This window comes from Heloderma suspectum, chromosome 1 (genome assembly GCF_057233095.1).
Source record: "Heloderma suspectum isolate Gila_16-S chromosome 1, 16-S_ref, whole genome shotgun sequence".
NCBI classification, from domain to species: domain Eukaryota; kingdom Metazoa; phylum Chordata; class Lepidosauria; order Squamata; family Helodermatidae; genus Heloderma; species Heloderma suspectum.
Genome location: NC_139458.1, coordinates 208,688,169 through 208,705,554, shown reverse-complemented (window position 1 = coordinate 208,705,554; position 17,386 = coordinate 208,688,169). Strand labels below are relative to the sequence as shown.

Sequence of the window (17,386 nt, the reverse complement as noted above, 5' to 3'; positions counted from 1 at the left end):
GGCACGGTAATGGACTGGATGAGGGCCAATAAACTGAAACTCAATCCAGACAAGACGGAGGTACTGTTAGTGGGTGGTTCGTCTGCCCGGCTAGGTGATAATCAACCTGTTCTGGAGGGGGTTGCACTCCCCCTAAAGGATCAGGTTCGTAGTTTGGGGGTGCTCTTGGATCCAGAACTGTCACTTGAGGCACAGGTGAACTCAGTGGCACGGAGCACTTTTTATCAGCTTAGGCTGGTATACCAACTACGCCCTTATCTGGACAGAGATAGCCTAGCTACAGTTATCCATGCTCTGATCACTTCTCGTCTGGATTACTGCAACGCGTTATACGTGGGGCTGCCTTTGAAAACGGTCCGGAAACTTCAGCTGGTCCAAAATAGGGCAGCAAGATTGTTAACAGGGACTGGCCTGCGAGCTCATATTACGCCAGTACTTTTCCAGCTGCACTGGCTGCCAGTCCATTTCCGGGCCCGATTCAAAGTGCTGGTGTTAACATTCAAAGCCCTTAACGGCTTGGGGCCAGGTTACCTGAAGGATCGCCTCCTCCCATATGTGCCTGCCCGGACCTGAAGATCATCATCAGCGGCCCTTCTCCGTGAGCCCCTGCCAAAGGAAGTGAGGCGGGTGGCTACTAGGAGGAGGGCTTTTTCTGTTGTGGCACCCCGGCTCTGGAATGAGCTCCCTAGTGAGGTTCGCCTGGCGCCTACATTGTACTCCTTTCGGCGCCAGGTGAAGACCTTTTTATTTTCCCAGGCATTTTAGCTTTCTAAATTTTTATCTTTGCTGTTTTAAATCTGTATTTTAAACTCCTGTACTGCTGCTAGGTTTTATTGTGGTTGTATTGTTATATTGTGGTTTTAATGTTCTATATATTTTAAATTGTTTTATTGTGTGTTGTTTGGTTTTAGTTTTTGTGAACCGCCCAGAGAGCTTCGGCTATTGGGCGGTATAGAAATGAAATAAATAAATAAATAAATGTTCCGTTTATTCTTTGCTCCATTTATTTTAACCCAGATGCTCTCAGTGGGGCTACCAAGCTCATCCTCCTGTATTTCTGTGCAGAGGTATATATTTTTAACATACAGTGCAATCCCACTTGCTTAATAGGTGGCTTTAAGCATCTCAGCCCTTCCATCTGATATGTGGGAAGAAAATATTGACCAGTCTTATAGGGTTAATCTCAGGACTTTTAACTGCTGGATTCTCTCTCTGAGGTCAGTAGCTCAATGGTTCAGGACTTGAACACTCTAAAAAGCTATATAAATGCTGAATAATAAGTATTCATGTACAGGATAAATGTATATTCTTGACAGTGAAAGAGGAGATTTTGGACACAATCTTATACCCCCCTACCTGGGAGTAAGTCCCATTGAGGTCAAATGGACTTACTTCAGAGTAGACATGTAAAGGATTGCGCTATTAGAAGGCAAAAAGCCTAAACCAAGAAGTACCTCATCTGCAGCAAACACGTCCTCTTTACTGTCACCATTTTTCCCTGGAATATCATCAGCTTTTACTACAGCTACTACACCTGGTTCTACCACGGCCGCTGAAACATCGATGGATCTGGAAAGGGGAAAGAAATAGAAATACTCCAATATGCACCACAGCCAAGGAAGATGGTAAGTTGAACGAATAAATCTGCCTGTTTATGGTTATAATACATAAACATTCACCGACAAAAATGAACATATCCTTTTCCCAAGCTAATTGTTGGCAGACAAAGCTGTGACATAGCTTTGTATCATCCTACCCAGTACCTACATTTAAGGAACCCCCCTGAATCCTCCTAACCAGGGTGAAATTCTAACATAGGAAGAAGGTAGGCCACCACAGATGGTATGACGTAGCATTCTTCCCTCATCGTTAAACAACGTGCTTGCCTACTCTTGATCAAAGTGAACGGACTGCCAATTCAGAAATGTAACCCAATGCACTGACCTGGTTCACATGTAATGACAACTCATTGGTTGTTTAACCCATCAATTGTTAGAGTTGCACACAAGCGAATGGACTGCCTCCTGCCTGCTCATTACTTCCACGGTGCATCCTCTTTGGAAAACAACCGAGGAACGCCACCCCATTCCTGAGTTGCTAGTCGTGATGTCTAAAGCCAGCACTTTGGGTTGTTGAGGGTTAAACAACTCAGAATTTGAACCTATGGTTTGTTATTGAGTTAAAACTCTGGGTCCAGTGGCTTTTATGGTAGTCACAGGCAAAATTTGCTATTTTCAAGAAAATCTGTCAAAGCAAAGAGCTATTTTTTTGTGTTTCCACATGCATGCATGGAATTTGGGGACCTTGCAGCCCCCGTGGAGCTGACTGAACCTGCCAAATTTCAGACAGTTAGGTCCAGTGGCTTTTGTGCTAGCCATGTGTAAGGTTTCCTTTTCTCAAAGACTAAAACAAAAAATAAAAACTGCCAAGCCGCACAGGGGATTAGAGATCCTAATCAGAAGGTATTTAAGGTGACCATTGGGAGGTCACTATCCTTAATCTCTGGTGTAGGGTTTTTTTGAGGTGTAAAAAACCTCTCCCCCTACTTTTCTGCTCTTACATGCCCACCGTTGGGAGCTTGCTTGCAAGTTGCAATGAGATTTTGAAGAGGGAGAAGGAAGGGAAGAAAGAGCTTCATGTGAAATACTGGTATTTCACACAGCACCTGATTTCACTGCCCCAAACTGTAACCTTTGGTTTCTGCAGAAGTTTAGTAGCTTCAGTACAGCAAAGGATCCAATCAGCCTCCACAAACTTCTTTCTCCCCCTCCACTTTAATTTCACCTAAATAGCTGTAGGACTCAAATTATTCCAAAGGGAGGGTTAGGACTACGTGGCATCATGATTGAGGACCTACTGGAGCTTTTAAATAGGTTCTACAGTGTTAAAAAAGCTAGAAAAAGCCCTCCGCCACCTCACCTCATAAAGTTAATTGAAGTACGTGCAATCCTTACAAACCCTCCACAGCCTCCTAAATTCCTCTGAGGTACTACCTCTCTGAAAGGAGCCACTTGACTTAGGGAATTCTCTCTACCCACCCACTCCCATGCATTTCCAATCACCATTCTTCTTTTCTTCTTCCCTCCCCTCCCCTATCCTGCTCTTTCTTTCTCTTCTTTATTTCACCCAGAGCGTATCTTGGGGAATTCTTAAAGATAATTCTCTTCAGTGGGCAAGAGAAGTTCTGAACTGTATTTGACTTTATACAAACAGACAAGAGGGTTGGTTTTTCTCCTTCTCACTCAAGCCTTTGAGAAAAGTGGGTTCACGTGGTTGCAGAGAAACAAATCTGGGGCTGTTTTGTTTCTCAGTTGCCATTATCCAGCAATAGGAAGGGCTGTAGCTCAGTGGCGGAGTGCATGCCTGGGATGCAGAAGGTCCAGGTTCAATCCCCAGCATCTCCAGGTAGGGCTAGGAAAGAATCCTGCCTGAAACCCTGGAGAGCCGCTGCTGCCAGTCAGTGTCAACAATACTGGGCTAGAGGGACCCAGGGTCCGACTCAGTATAAGGCAGCTTCCTATGTTCCTATGAACAGAAAGCTTTAATAAAAATAGGAGTTTTTTAAGTGGAGGGGAGATAAATACTGCTCATTTATACAAGCCTATGTATGCCTACTCAGAAGCCCCATTATGTTTAATGAGGCTTACCCTCAGGAAAGTGTGCATAGGATTCCAGCACAAGTTACTTTTGCAGGGAGGTTTGCACCCTGATGTTCTGCATGTTTACTCAGAAATAAGTCCTGAGTTGTGAGCATGGTACTGCAGGCTTAATACAGCGCTTACCCAATTCCATCTAATGACCCTTTCAGCTCAGTCCTACGCATGTTTTGTCATTTGTGTTTTTGTCATTTTGCATTTAGCTTCAGTGGTGAGGGAAAGGCACTTGCATTATCAGAGTTTCTCCATAACTTAGCCCTAGTTTTGAAAACAGACTCATTGGCTGAATCCTGGTGAAGTCTTGGCACAAATGAAGTTATGGGGAGGAAGGTACAATGAGAGCTTGTGCATAGCAAGGAGGAGGTAGAGGAGAGTTGCACAAAACAAAACATCTGTTTTTATGAAGAGTTGCTGGAGGATGGTAGAATGAGGAGGGATGGTTGCGTGGAGGGGAATAGAATTGGTAGGGGGAGAATGTAAGTGCTCAGTGGTGAAAGAGAAGCATTCAGCATATTCTCAGAGGCACTCTATATTTAAGAACATAAAAAGAGCTGTGCTGCATCAGATCAAGGTCCATGTAGTCCAGCATTCTGTTCACACAGTGGCCAACCAGATGCCCAAGGGAAACCCACAGGCAGGACATGAGTGCAATAGCACCTCTCCACCCATGTTCCCTTGCTGCTAATATTGATGAAATGTAAATAAATTCTAGTCATTCTAAATTTGCATGCATGTACGTATATCCTTCAGAACCTTTGCAGGTTTCTTGCCTGGGGGACACCTCTAGTGACCTGTGCATTTTCATACAAATTTACCCCAAAAAACTATTGGGGAAGGGGTGAAGGGAAAGCAAATCACTCCCTCCCCCAAATTGGAGGACTCCCCTTCCACATGAACTGCTGCACCTATCCTTCTGAAACTTTGCTGGTTTCTTACTTAGGGACAACTGTAGGCTGTCTGTAATTTTAAGAACAACGGTCCACAAGGGAAATAAGGAGAAAAGTATGTCCTCTTTTGGAGACCTCAAAATGTCAAGGCCACCTTTGCACAAAAACCCTTGTGGCTATCATTCTGAAATTTGGAGACATGATCTCCTCTGATGGGGCAATAAATCCTGATATGTTTATCCAATTCTTCCAAGTAATAAAGATGTTATTGGCAGTTCCCTTTAAAAGAAGATCAAATATAAACCTTGCACCTACTTTTCCAATATTGGGCAGGTGTAATCCCCTTCTAGAGAGTTACTATGCCTGAAATTATCATCCAGTTCAGACCAAGAAAAAAAAGTTACAGTTTTTCTCTAATTTCCCATGGTAGTCAACAAGAAGCATAAAGACTCATTTGACAAACCTTGATTCAGGTTTGGTGCTGAGCTGGAATGGTCTGACTACAAATTGGCCCAAACAGAAGCGGGATGTTTTCCAAAAAGCTGAATTGAAGTGGGGTGGGGGGTCAGTGCACACTTCTTATGTATGTATGTAATCTGTACACACATGAAAGCACACCACATGCACACACTACACATGCACACACACATATATTAGAGGTGCACTTAGACTTGGATATTACATATACACACACACACACACACACGTGTGTGTGTGCAAATTTGTGTTATGGGCCCGTGCCCTGGATCTTTTAAGAACCTAGCAATGCCCCTGTGTGCACGCATGGCCTGGACAATTGAGGAGTTAAACAACACATGACTTGTTATGTGCAAACCAGGTCATTATGTCAAATCGTGGTTCTGTGGGAATATAATTCAGTGTTAAGCACCCAGGCCAAACAACAAGCCAAAAAAAGGAAAGAAGAGATAAAACATCTGAGGCATTCAGCATTCTGGAACCTGCTGTAGTTTATTTAATGGTGTGTAAACACACACACACACACACACACACACAAACATGTTGAATTGTTTATGATTGTCACTGATGTTTTAGTTGTTTGATGAGATGGTTATATTTTATTGACCGTTGACCATGGTATCCTCCTGGATCGCCTGGAGGGTTTGGGCATTGGAGACGCCGTATTACGGTGGTTCCGGTCCTTCCTCTCTGGCAGGTACCAGAGGGTAGCAGTGGGAAAGGAGGTTTTGGACCCGTGGCCACTCACTTGTAGGGTGCCACAGAGTTCCATCCTCTCCCCGATGCTATTTAACATCTATGTGAAGCCGCTGGAGGCTATCATCAGGAGGTTTGGGGTGTGGTGTCATCAATATGTGGACAACACACAGCTCTACCTCTCATTTAAATCTTCACCAAGGATGGCCATAGAATCCCTGTCCAAATGTCTGGAGATGGTGAGTGGCTGGATGGGGAGGAATAAGCTGAAGCTGAACCCTGATGAGGTACTTTTGGTGGGAGACAACAGGAGGTTGGGGGATGTTGACCTGGTGTTGAATTGGAGTACGGCTACCCTTGAAACACCAGGTACGCAGCCTGGGTGTCATTTTAGATTCCCAGCTGTCCATGGAGGCTCAGGTGTCAGCTGTGAGCCCGACAGCGCTGTACCAACTCCATCTGATACGGCCTCTGCGCCCCTACCTTCCCGACCATCTGCTCCCATTGGTATTACATGCCCTGGTCTCCTCTCATCTAGACTACTGTAATGTGCTCTACGTGGGTTTACCCTTGAAGACGGTTCGGAAGCTGCAGCTGGTACAGAATGCGGCGGCTCACCTGATTAAAGGCAGCTGCCGGCGTAATCACATCACTCCAGTGCTGAAGGAGCTGCACTGGTTACCAGTTGTTTTCCAGGCCAAATTCAAGGTGTTGGTTTTGACCTTTAAAACCCTGTATGGTTCCGGCCCAGCCTATCACAAAGAGCACCTCCAGAAACACCAGACAGGCCACTCAACAAGATCAGCCTTGGATGGCCTTCTCTCTGTCCCATCAGCCAGGACAGCTAGGCTGGTGAGGACGAGGGAGAGGGCCTTCTCTATGGTGGCCCCCACTCTGTGGAACTCCCACCCTAGGGAACTCCGCCATGCCCCCTCTTTAATGAGCTTCCACCACGCATTGAAAACTTGGTTATTCAGACAGGCATTTGGGGTGGGCTAGGGAAATTTTAGAAAATGATGTTTTCATGTGTAATTTTATTGTTTTTAAGCTGTTTGTATCATTGTACGTTGCCCAGAGTGGCCAGGTGACTGGCCAGGTGGGCATTTAAGAAATTAAATAAATACATACATACATATTTTAGTGGATAATAGTTTTAGGACGCAATCCTATCATGATGGTCATGAACTCTGAACTCGGAGGCTTATGGTCATCCAGTGCAGAGTAGGAGAAGCAGTGGAGGCAATCTTCACCTCCCAGTCCTCCTGCTCTGCATTTTTGCTAGACAGGCTTTTTTGCCCATCTAGCTGGGGAGTTTTGGAGTGGGAGGGAAAGAGGGTGGAGATATCCTGGCCTCTCCAGTCTCCTCCCCTCCCTGCCCATCAAAATGCCCCCTTTCCTCATCCTCCAAGATCGAGGTCCCAACCTTGGAGAGCAGCCAGCATGGTTCTTCCACACTGGCTGCAAGGGGAGGAGGGCTGAAGCACAGATTCCACCCTCCTAGGTTGGAGCACTGTCTCCGGAAATCCGGAATATCCTATGGCCCCTCAGATGTTGTCTAAGGGTTATAGGATTGCTTCCTTAGCCGTTTTAAATTTTGTATGTTTTCATTATGTTCTAAGTTGCCTTGAGTCTTTTTTTGAGAAAGGCATACAAGAAATCATCATCATCATTTGATTTTAAAAAACCCAATGGAAATTAAATTTCCTAAATATTTATTTTTTGTGCTAACACAAGTAAAAGGTTAAATACTGAGACCCCAAGATAATAATAACTAGCTAGGTTGGGCCCACCTTTTGAAATAAATAGGCAAGCCGGGTCCGCCCTGAATTCCACCCTTGCTGTCTTAACCAATACAGAGAGGTGGGACATATAGGCAGGCTAAAAATAGAAGCCCTGTGGGTTGGAGCACATCCAGTGCCCCCAAATTGCATTCTGCTCTGATTTAAAATAACTGGGCACCTTCTTGACCTACGTTACGTTTGTAACCTTTATGCTTGTCCCAACCCACCCCTGACACAAACAAAACAAAGGTTTGAGAAATGTTCTCAAGCTGTTAAAAATATGGGCCCCTGTGGACAGCTGCACTTATCTCTCACACACAAAGCTCTCTTTTGTTACTTACCGAATCTTCGCATGGGCGTGTGTGCTGGTGACCACAGCCATGAAGAGCTGTCCGTCCACTGGAGCAATGTCGTCAACATAGACAGCTTCACCAGTGGCATGCTTAATGCCAGACTGGTGCTTGATGGGGCGCCCCACTGGGTCCTGAGCAGGCTGGTGAGGGTCTACATCCTGTCACAGAGTAGGGAGTCATTGAGACAATTCATTAGATTACTGAGGAGTATGACTCAGCGTCACTCAGAAATTCCTGCTGAAATTCGGTGGTGCGACAAGATTGAATTTCAGCATGTACTAATTGAACGTGAGGCCCAGGATCTGCAGAATTTTACTACTGATAGCAAAAGCTCCTGCTTTCTACAGATTGGTCAGTTTATCTGGAGGACCAGCCAGGCCTAGTGCTGGGGAAGGCTGTAGTAGAGATTACGTCAGGCTGGGCCAAAAATGCCCCCCCCACACTTTTGCAGGGCCATTTGTATCCTGCTAAAGGGAGGGGGGCATTTTGGAGACACCTGGGGACTTGGGAGAAATATCTCATATTTTTCATCATTCCCACTGGGCCATTCTCAGTCAGGGACACGGCCAGGCTGTTGCTATTGCTTCCTGCAACTCCACTGCTGCGTCAAGTGGTGGCAAAACTGTTTTACCCCTTTCTCTGACTGGTCATTGGTATTTAGCATTTGATTGTTCAGATGCTTTTAAATAGCTACTTAACTGTAGCTTGTTTCTTGGTTTTATTTGATGTTTCTTGTTTTTATTAATTGGATAAGCTGCCTTGATGTACAATTTATGTTTTTCAATAATAACCAGCTGCACAGGACTTCTTTGTGTTAATACCTTCCTTGCAGAAAATAATACTGGCAGTGGAAATAAGGCCAATAAGCCTTCTTGGGTGTATATATAGTGGTTTTCTTTTACTATCCTTGGTATTATAGATTATTTGCAGTGCAGTCCTTCACATGTGGACTTGGAACAAGTGTCATGGTGTTCAGTGGGGCTTACTCTTAGGGCACCTCTATGCCAGCCTAAAATCCCGCATTTAAAATGGGGCTTTCTGCTTCCGTTTTAAATGCAGGATCACGATGGATTCCCTTTACATGTGCTTCCTTTTCCCTTCCCCCCTCCTTCTCCCCCTTATCTGAGTCTTCCATATGTTTCATTGATCTAGCACCTCTTTTTGTGGCTTTTCCTTTTTCACGGAGGAAACTCAAGCAGAACACAAGCGGGGTAATTTAATAGCTCATTATCTGTGATCTATTTAAAAATGGAACGAAGGGCATTTAGCGCAGGAGACGCCTTGGAGGGTCACGGCGTCATGTAAAGAGCCCCCAAACTTCCACAAAGGAGCAATCTCACTCACAGGATAAAAGCTCCATGTGAAGAAAGCCTTAGGCAAGTGTAACTAGGATTGCAGCCTTGGTCATGAAAACTCTTGCCATGGAGTACAGGAAATTTAAGGCAGTAATCCCATACACACACTGCTGTTTAACTGAAGCAATATTTTAGGAAGTATATTCTATTGCACTTGGTGGGGCTTATGTCCAGATAAATGACTGAGTTTGACTACACTTTTTGTATATTTATTCCCAAAATTCTTCTGTGAGGTAGCCAAGTGCTATTTTATTAATTTCAACAGGTGAAAGACAGAGCTCAGAAAGACGAGTACACTTGCCCTAAATCAGGCTGCCCCAACCTGGTACTTCCTAGGTCTTTTGGACTGCAACTCCCAGCATTATTGACCATTGGCCATGCTGACTGAGGCTGATGGGAATCTAAGTCCAAAAAATCTGGAGGGCACCAGGTTGGGGAAGGGTGCCCTAATGTCTTTGGTTTGGGACTAGTGCCACTAAAAGAGCACCTTCTGTCACATGGATCTGCCAACTCATTGAGAGTTATGTATTCTGCTATGTATTCCGCTTTCCGCCACCATCATAAACACTGACACAAACCAGGGCCTTTTCAGTAGTAGTGCCTAGGTTGTAGAATTCCTTCCCCTGGGAGACTGATACGGCCCCCATACTACAGGCATTCCAACACTCCTTAAAAGCAATTCTGCTTTATTGGACCATTGGTTTAGAATGATATTGTTTCCATGGTTTTCTGTTGACATTTTGTTGCTGTGTCCCTGGTTTTTACTGTTGTATTTATTTTTATATGTATATTCTTTTATTTCTGGATTTTTAATCATTTAAACCATTTTGAAGAATTTTGTGGCTCAGAAGCAACCTAAAAATATATACTCACATAAATAGACAGGCAGATATTAGGTCATACCAGAAGATTGTACTGGAAAGGACTGTTTCCAGACAGGTGGCTTCTAGTGCCAATAAATAATTTCCATTCTCCCATAAGCTAAAAGTGGAATTGCAATTGAATTGTACACTATTGGGGATATTACACTTTTTCTGTATGTTCATCTGGCTATGTTCCAGTCACTTCAGGGGCTGTGACTTAGCTGCTGTGGGTGGCAAAGGGGAACATCCAATCTATTTGGGGGGGGGGGGAATTCTTAGCAATGTTTTTTAAAAAATCAATTAGTTATTTAGTGCTAAGCGGTTATTAATTTAACACAGCAATCCTATTATGGCATGGGAGGGAGAATCCCTGTCAGAAGAACCTAGGGATGTACGAAATCCCTACCTGGCTCCATGCCGATCAATCCGCGGTGGGGGGGGAGGCGCTCTGTCCCTCCCCTTGGAATCCTCCCCTGCTGGCTCCGCTTCGTGGCAGCTCCATGGAGCCGCCAGCTGGGGCTGGAATTCCAGCCACTGCCGGGCTGCTGCGGCCGCAAATGGCTTTGCGTGGCTGCCTTTTGCCGTGATAGGCTACGTCAATACTTACATAGCCTATCACGGCTTACTGCAAGGACGCAAATGGCGGCCGCTACGACGGCTGCCATTTGCGGCCACAGCAGCCCGGCAGCGGCTGGGAGACCAGCCGGAGCCACCGCTGCATCCGCCACAGACGGAGCCGCTGGAGCCGCAGGATCCGCCGTCAGGTACGTTCCGTCCCGGGGGGATTCCGCGGGATGGCGGAGGCCATTCCACCAAGGATTCCAGGGGGCTGGATTCTAAAGAATCCAGCCTCACTGGAGTCTGTGGTGGAATTCTCTGACACCCGTAGAAGAACCGCCACTTCCTGAGTCCTCCTGGGCCTGTGCGACCGAGAAGGAAAGGAGGGAAAGAGCAGCATTATCTCTCTCCCCACCCCCTGCCCCAACTCTTTTTAGTTTCTTGATAAATTCCCTCCCATGCTATCAGTGGGAGGGAACTTCACTACACCAGCTCCAGGATTGGCATAGTTTTCCCCCAGGCATACCCCCAGATCACACACACTTTCTGACCTCCCTATCTGTACAGCACCACTGGTGGGGCAACCCTGGCATCAGAAAGCTCCACCACCATCCAGGGAGCATGTCCGGGGGCACACTCCCTCTCCATAACAGGCCCTCCCTCTCTGCCCACAGAAGGAGTGGTCCATAGTATCCTATGGCCCTTGGGACACCCTCCCAGGGCCCATTGTACCCTAAGCGTGATTGTCCATCACCACACATGAAATGTCAAAAAACAAAGTGTATACATTTGTTTTTGGGAGGAAGTGTAGATCAGAAGTGTTTAATTGGGAAAAAACGCAGTGCTAAAATGGCTTTGACAAGACAGGGCTTCTCCCCACTTTATTTTTAAAATTAGCATTATAGTGTTACAACACTATAACACTTCTTTATTTAAACAGCATTTCACGTATAATATTTTAATATATTTTAAAAATTGGATCAGAAGTATAGTTTGGAAGTGTTCAAATTAGGAAAAAAGTGTGTTGTTGAAATGGCAGGGACGGACAAGGATTTCCCCTTTAATTCTAAAATTAGTGTTATAGACCCTTTAAGCAGCCTATCCCTAATATTTTGTTGTTGTTGCTTTTAAAAATATAGCCAGAAAAGAAGTTTAGTGCTAATTTAAAGGTAGATGACATATATGCAGCGGGTGCCATATATGTCATGTATATGGCACCCATTGCAAAGAGTATAGTGAATGTGGGCTGAGCTGTGATGGGTTCGCCTCCCTGATACGTCACTTCCCATGTCGATACTATGCCTCTTAAAAAAGACAGAATAGCAGTGCTAAGGGCATTTATACCATTGGAGATGGAGCTACTCTTCTGTCCTTCTCAAAAAAAGGCAGACTCTTTGCAGTAAGAAAAGAAATGAAACAAGCATGGGGAAAACAAGGGAGGATTACAAAGGGATGATGATGTCATGTGAATTCCCGAAAAAGGTGAGTGAACGAGGTATGGCAATTCCACATTAAATACCTAGTGTGGAACCAGCCCAGGTCTACTGGATCCCTAACTAACCAGCTATCCTTTATCTCATGCCTGGTTAACTCAAGTATTCCTTTACAGAAATGCTGGTAAATTCACCATTTTGAAAACAAGATGTTTCTTTTGAAAAGAAGGCAGATTTAGCATTGACTTATTAACTGTATAAAACCTTTGCTTTGCCATTCTGACTCAGCCCTGATGGTTTTGCTGTGCAGTGTTATAAAAATGCATGATCACGTTTGCTTGGTTTATTCTAGTACAAATATTAACCTTCAGGTTCCTGCTCATAAATCCTCTAGGGATGTCAGAGAATTCCGCGACAGATCTCGCTGAGGCCGAATGCCAGTGCATTCGGCCCCCTGAAATCCATGGCAGAACGGCCTGCCACCCCCCCGCACCCCCGCGGATGCCCCCCGGGACGAGACTTACCTGGGGCGGATGTTTCGGACGGCGGCGGCTCCAGCAGCGGCTTCAGCGGCGGCGGTTGGTCTTCCGACCGGCTGCCGCTGCCACCATTTGCAGTCTGTGTGTGTTTTTTTCCCCCCCCATAGACGTGATAGGCTATGTAAAGACTTACGTAGCCTATCACATCTGGGTAAAAAGCACACACACAAAAAACGTGTATGCAAATGGCGGCGGCTACGGCCGCCGCCATTTGCGTTCCTTATTTTTTGCCATCTTAGTCTACGTCAATATTTACGTAGACTAAGATGAAGAAAAGAAAGGGAAATGCAAATAGCATACTGGGTGCTATTTGCGTTCCCCTTTCTTGTCTTTGTCTTAGTCTACGTAAATATTGATGTAGACTAAGACAGCGAAAAATAAGGAACGCAAATGGCGGCGGCCGTAGCTGCCGCCATTTGCGTACGCTTTTTTTTTTTTAAACCCAGAGCCCTCCGCGGCCGGAAATCCGGCTGCGGACGGCCCTGGCTTGGGCCTGGCCAGCCGCTCCGCAGAGCCACCGCGGAGCACAGCCGGCCGTCGAGGATTCCGGGGGGGAGGACCAGATCGTCTCCCCCCCCATTGAGGATTCCGGGAGGAGGGACGGAACACCCCCCCCCATGAACAGAATCCGCGGAAAGGTAAGTGACTTTCGTACATCCCTAAAATCCTCACTGGCCTTCTCTTTAGCTATTTTCCAAGGAAGTATGAAATTAATGACATTATTGATAACAAGTTGGTTCCCTACGAACATAATTCGCGGAGAACAATAAAATCTAACGAAAGGTTTAACTTAACTAAAGATGTACCAAGACCTTTAAATGTTATTTTGTTAAATTTAACAGCTGGAGACTTCCTTTCTGAGCAATAACTAAACTTTCACTGAGTTACTTTTAATGGTAGGTGTCTCTGAATCCCTTCATGATTTGTTTACAGGCCATATATTACTGGCATATCACTGCACTTTGGCCTGCACCTGTGTTTATAAAGGCATACAGAGGCCTTTTTTTGTGTTCATATTTCATTTTGCTCCAATTTGCAATTAATTATGTTTGTTCAATTATACTTGACATTTTTATATTAAAATAAAACTTAATAGTACATTGTTATAGAAGGTAGCCTAATTCTTTTTTTTTAAGCCTTATGGACAAAACTCCTGACTTTGAATTGTAGTGAAAACCATTGTTATTCGTGGAATCTGCGTGTTAAAAGCTTTCCAATGAAGTGTGTTTCATGAGAATCGGTCAACAGGAAGGCAGTCAAAAAGGGATGACCCACTACTTCCCAACTTTGAATTCTATATTTGTAAGATGTGAGACATCACCTTGCCGACAAAGGTTCGTATAATCAAAGCTATGGTTTTCCCAGTAGCAACGTATGGCTGTGAGAGCTGGACTATAAGGAAGGCTGAGCGCCGAAGAATCGATGCTTTCAAACTGTGGTGCTGGAGAAGACTCTTATGAGTCCCCTGGACTGCAAGGAGGTCAAATCAGTCCATCCTAAAGGAAATCAACCCTGAGTGCTCATTGGAGGGACAGATACTGGAGCTGAAGCTCAAATATTTTGGCCACCTAATGCGAAGAAAAAACTCCCTGGAAAAGACCCTGATGCTGGGAAAGATTGATGGCAAAAGGAGAAGGGGACGGCAGAGGATGAGATGGCTAGATAGCATCACCGATGCAATGAATATGGATTTGAGCACACTCCGGGAGAAAGCGCAGGACAGGAAGGCCTGGCGTGCTATGGTCCATGGGGTCACGAAGAGTCGGACACGACTTAATGACTGAACAACAACAACAAAGATGTGAAAGGCTCCAGGTGTCGCACCTCTGTCTATTCATATGAGCATCCTCTGCTAGTAAACTGTATCATCTATATCATGGAGGCTTGAAGTTACATATAACACCATAGGGGAGATATCCTGGCTCTAGCTGTATGAAATACTAGTCCCTGTCGTCCTGAAAGCCATAGATCATTAGATTGCTAACAACTGGAGTAGCTTTCCCCAACCTGATACCTCCAGATGTTTGAGACTAGAACTGCCATCAGTCCCAGTCAGCAGGGCTAATGCTCAGGGATGATGGGAGCTGTAGTCTAAAACCTCTGGAGGAAATCAGATTCTTTAGTCTTGTCTCTTGAGTGTGGATCTTTTGGGTGGGAATTGCCTTCTTAGCCACAGATGTTCTATTGCCAATATGAAGAGGTTCTTTTTAGCGAATGCATGCTTCGTAAGAATGTGCACAATTTTGTACATATGTCTAGATGGGAGCACATAGCCCCTGTTGTACTGAAAGCCACCAATCCCTGTAGTAAGAGAAAGGTGAGTTAACATGATAGCACTGACATTAATACCAATCAAGAAGGATAACACCAATGTTATATGTGGAAAAATCACTATGAAAATAACCTCACTGACCTGGTATATTTGCATGCCCTGGGGTGGCTTCTCATGGAACTCACCTAAGGCACTCACATATTCCTTTGGCAAGTCAGGATACTTGGATGGATACTGAAGGAAGATAATTTAAGACCTCATTTTATATATTAGACCAACATGTTAAAAGCTGAATTTTGTGGAGAACAATCACATGTCAAAACAGAATGGCTGTGTTCAGATGTAACACTAAACCACGGTTTAGTTTTATGAGAATGAGCCTAACTTCCCCACAGCGTACATGCTCCCAACTACTCTCTCCTCCTCTGGTGCAGTAGTGAAGAGAAGATTGGAAACTCCCACTTCCATTTTAGATTAACCACAGTTTAGTGTCTTGTCCAAACCCTAAATTGTGGTTAATCTTAACTGTAGTTAGTGAAAATAAGCCAACTTCATAAACTATGGTTTGAAGTTGTCTTGTTTCCACTAACCATGGCTGATTAACCACAGTTTGTCTGGGATTGGACACACAGCAGGCTGCAGTTATCTAAAATGGAAGTGGAAACATATGATCTCTTCCTCACTGATACAAGAGCGTAGAGGGGAGTGGAGGGAGCATGCAAGCCTGGGAAGAGGTTAGGCTCATCCTTCTAACGATAAAAAATGATATACTGTTACATCCAAACCAGCCCTATATCAGCTTGCTTTCAGTAATTGAAAGTAATCATTTTTAGAATGTGTACAAAGTGCTAAAGTTAAGGTCTGAACCACACAACAACTTTTGGTGTGTCTTCTACACACAATTGTCATGTGCTGAAATTTCTGTTCATGTGGTAACATCTCTATTTGTTACATCTTAAATAACATTAGGTTATATTTAGGCCAACATAAATTACTGGATTTGAGAAATTGGTAGCTGAATAAAACATAGCAGCTTTTGTTACACAGAAAGTAAGGGCTCCTTTACACAAGACATTTTTTTTATGTGGGTGGAGCCAAAATGGTGTACAAAAATGATGAATTGTTACTTGAAATGGTGATCTATAATAGGGTAGGAAAGGGGGGTAATATTTTGTGAGGAAGGACACTTGCCTTCTTACCCATCTTTAGTGCGTTATGCACCGTTTGAATATGTACCAAGTAGGGTTACAAACTGCTCAGAGAGAGAAATACATATCCGAAAATACCCTGAATTGCTCTTGTGCCTTTAACATCAGCTTGAATGGCAGAAAGCACCCTGTGACGTTTTTCTGAACATGAAGGTAAAGATTATCACGTATCAATCTGCTGTTGAAGGCACAACTACAAGGGCTGAGGGGAAATGGTTGGGACTGCTCACATGCAGAAATAAGCATCTCATGTGACCTGGCCCTGAACAGCAGCCAATTCCTCCCCTCAGTAAAGGGTGTGGCCAGTCCACCGGCTTGCATGCCACAGAAAGACAGGGCTTATCCACACAGAACAGCTCTCCATACCACGTGACCTCTGGGGAACTGAGGGTACAGACAAGGAGGAGAACCCAAGAGCCGTAAAATAAGCAACCATCTTTCCACTCAAATATGGAGAGTGACTATTATTTATTACCTTGTTCTTTAAACCCTGTAGCACTTCCAGATAGAATCTGAAGAAGAAGCTGACAAGCAGAGTGCGTCTGTATTCTACTTTCCCACCTATTGCTGAGGGGGAGAGTTTGATTTCTTCAAGAATTAGCTCGCAAGCTTCATTCAGCATCTTCTCATTCCAGTTTCTGGGGGGAGAAATGATACAGACAAGCACACTTATTTTTTGGAAGTGTAATATAGTCAGAGTTTCAATGGGTTGGGAAACCCCTCCCTGCATATACTGAAGTCAAGAGCATTCCTGCGTACAGGTTATTTATACATTTTAAATTTATTTTATACCCTGCCTTCCCATGAAAAATTGGCAGTCAAGGCAGGAAAAATGGCACTCAAGGTTAGGACAGCCAGCTCGGGTGGTGCTGTAGCATCCCCCAATGTTTAAGTCAAGACCTCCTCAGGCAATTATTATAAGGCCCAGCGGTAATTTTGTACTTTTCTTGGGGAAAGTATTAATATAAAATAATCCTTCTATGAAAATCTCCAGTTACTAGGCTTTTCTACATGAGGCATTTATCATGCACTTGTCATTCCCTACTCACAGTTCTTTACAGGTTCTTTAGACGATGTCTTGATGCTCTATTTTCGTTTCTGTGTCTAACCAGCATTTTCGGCGAATTTTTTTAGAGCAGGGAAAATGTAGCATTTAATGGTGAAAACAAAAGAAAGCACTATTTCCTCTTGTGTATTTGAGCTATTCTGCTATACCACAGTGCCCCCTAGAGGTTATGTAGCAGAAAAGCAGGAAAGGAAATGCTCCTTGTGTAGTGCTTGGATCTCCATTCTGCGTAGGGATGTACG

The 17,386-nt window shown here is 44.5% G+C and overlaps 1 protein-coding gene across 1 annotated transcript in view; it reads right to left on the bottom strand.

Annotated features, from left to right (window-relative positions):
• Window positions 1–17,386, bottom strand: part of LOC146358673 (aldehyde oxidase 4-like) — a 96,085-nt gene that overhangs the window by 42,773 nt on the left and 35,926 nt on the right. The window contains 4 exon segments of the mRNA XM_084817127.1: window positions 1,455–1,569; window positions 7,839–8,008; window positions 15,012–15,104; window positions 16,554–16,716. Of these exon segments, the coding sequence (XP_084673253.1) occupies window positions 1,455–1,569; window positions 7,839–8,008; window positions 15,012–15,104; window positions 16,554–16,716 (541 nt within the window).